Here is a 2,329-nt window from a genome sequence, read left to right on the forward strand (position 1 = left end):
AGTATCTGTGTCAGAGGAGGGGGGCCAGCTCTCCTCCTCCCCCCTCCCGTGGGCACTAACGGAGCTGCCACCACCCTGGCTGTACCCAGAACTCAGCGACCTCGCTTGTCCACTGCAGCTTGACCACCCTACTCTGAACGATCTCTGAGCATTGGTGGCCCGAACCACGCTGCTTTGTGGGTCGCCCCTCCACCCAGGGCTGCTGAGTCCTGGGTGAACGTGCTCAGCTCTGGGCTGGGTCCGCTCAGGCTCGTTTTTCCCTTATGTAACTCCACATCTGTGTGCGCCTTGCAGGTCACCCTGGACCCTGTTCTGAGCTCTGTCTAACCACGTGGAGACTGAGACCCACAGCTCTGTGCATATGAGGCTAGAGAGAACCCCTGTCCCCTGCGACTTTTTCAGAGACCCCTCCCCAATCCTTCTTTGGACATTTCTTACCCCAGAAACCTACTTTCCCAAAGCAATATGCGGGAGGCAATCCTGGGGCGCAAGTTCCCCAGAGCTGGGGTGCAGCCATTTCCCCACCCGACCCGGGCCCTGTCCCAGGACCTCACAAGCTTAGGGGCAACGGACAAGGGTTGGGCAAGGATCACCAGGACTGATGGCACGAGAGCGGACGGATAGCCAAGGGACCAGCTTCTAGGTTCGACCTAGACACGGCCCCCAACCCTGTGGTTGGTTAGTGCCCGGGTCGGGCTCTCCGCCAGCCGCCGTGCGCACCCGGGCAGGGGCTCTAGCCGGCCGGCGGGCACGCGGCGCTGTCCGTGGTGCTGCCCGCGCCGGGCGGGGCGGAGGCGGGACGGAGGCGGGGCGAGGGCGCCAGCCAATGGCGGGGGCTCTGAGCGGGGCGCGGGGGGCGGCGGGCCGGGCGCGGGGCGCACTCGGCTGCGCGCTGAGCTCGGGGTGCACCGACGCGCCGCGGGCGGCTGGAGCTCGGCTTTGCTCTTGCTGCAGCAGCCGCGCCACCCGCCCCACTTCTCTCAGATTTCGACCCCAGCCCCCTCTGCACCGCTCTCCGGGACTCCAACCCAGGCTCTCGCACCCGGCCCCGCGGACCATGCTCCGGGCGCCCCCCGGAAAACCGGGCTGGGTGAAGAGCCGGCAAAGACTAGGCTCCCGAGCAGGGGCCCCACCCGGCCACCCTTCTCTCTGCCCACACCCTGCCCGGTGTCCCTGAGCCGTGTAAGCCTACTGGGCCATGGAGCGCGCGCCGCCCGACGGGCTGCTGAACGCGTCGGGCGCTTTGGCTGGTGAGGCGGCGGCTGCAGGCGGGGCGCGCGGCTTCTCGGCTGCCTGGACCGCTGTCCTGGCTGCGCTCATGGCGCTGCTCATCGTGGCCACAGTGCTGGGCAACGCGCTGGTCATGCTCGCCTTCGTGGCGGATTCGAGCCTCCGCACCCAGAACAACTTCTTTCTGCTCAACCTCGCCATCTCCGACTTCCTCGTGGGTAAAGCCCCCAGACCCCGTCCGCTGTCAGAGTCCAGGGGCGCAGAGCCCGGGCTGGGCAATGGGGCTTGGCGCTCCGACCTGGGGTGGCTTCTTAGGGTCTGGGCCTGGGGAAGGGACCTCTAGAAATCTTAGGATGATGGGCACTGGCGAAGTTCCTCGCCTCCCGGGCAGCAGGACGGGGGCTGTAGGGATGTCCCCGGGGATGTTGCCCCAGTCGGCGGGAGCTCAACAAGGCGCAAGGCGCAGCAACCGCGGGTACAGCGCTGGTTCCTGCGCCGAACCAAACAAAGGCAGCGGCGCCGGACTCAGGATGCTGTGAGGACGCTAGGGGGGGAGGGGACATGGAAGGGGGATTTGGGGAGCTGTACTGGGGAATGGGACCGTGGAGAAGGCGCGCGGGGGGGTGAGATGAAGGAAATGTTCCTAGGAGCTCGTTCTCACGTGTCCAAGCTCTGCTCCCGACTGGGGGAGGGGGGGCGGGGCAGGAGGTGGGGGCCGGAGCGCCAGACACCTGTTGGGGCTGCGAGCTGCTGCGTCTCCTAGACGCTGGAAGCCGGTTTGGGCGGCGAGAGCGGCTGGCGCGGCTGCAGCCAAGAACCTTTTAAGCCAAGAGAAAAAATCTTTCTCGGTTTTTAAGCTGAGAAGGGAGGCTGTTTAACAGCCAGGGTAGGAATGGATGATTGGCTCCAGGATCAGACAGCTCGGGAGGACATATACCCCTTTTCCTCCTTGGTAGTTGGTAGCGTTGGCAGGAACACAGGTTCTGGGTCCAGAAGTCCCTACGTGGAGGTCCTTCCCCCTGCCTCCAGGTCCAGGAGACATTGGTTTTGTGGAGGCTGGAGGCTGGCAGCTGCCCAGTTGCGTAGGGGCGGGGGGGGG

General features: G+C 65.8%; 1 protein-coding gene across 1 annotated transcript in view; it reads left to right on the forward strand.

Annotated features, from left to right (window-relative positions):
• The first annotated feature begins 873 nt into the window (after nt 1-873).
• Hrh3 (histamine receptor H3) overlaps nt 874-2,329 on the forward strand; it is a 5,089-nt gene continuing 3,633 nt past the window's right edge. Inside the window, exon 1 of the mRNA XM_005362753.3 lies at nt 874-1,448. Coding sequence (XP_005362810.1) covers nt 1,199-1,448 — 250 coding nt within the window. The 5' untranslated portion in view covers nt 874-1,198. The remainder of the gene's footprint in view (nt 1,449-2,329) is intronic.

Source organism: Microtus ochrogaster, linkage group LG8 (genome assembly GCF_000317375.1).
Source record: "Microtus ochrogaster isolate Prairie Vole_2 linkage group LG8, MicOch1.0, whole genome shotgun sequence".
In the NCBI taxonomy this organism is placed as follows: Eukaryota; Metazoa; Chordata; class Mammalia; order Rodentia; family Cricetidae; genus Microtus; species Microtus ochrogaster.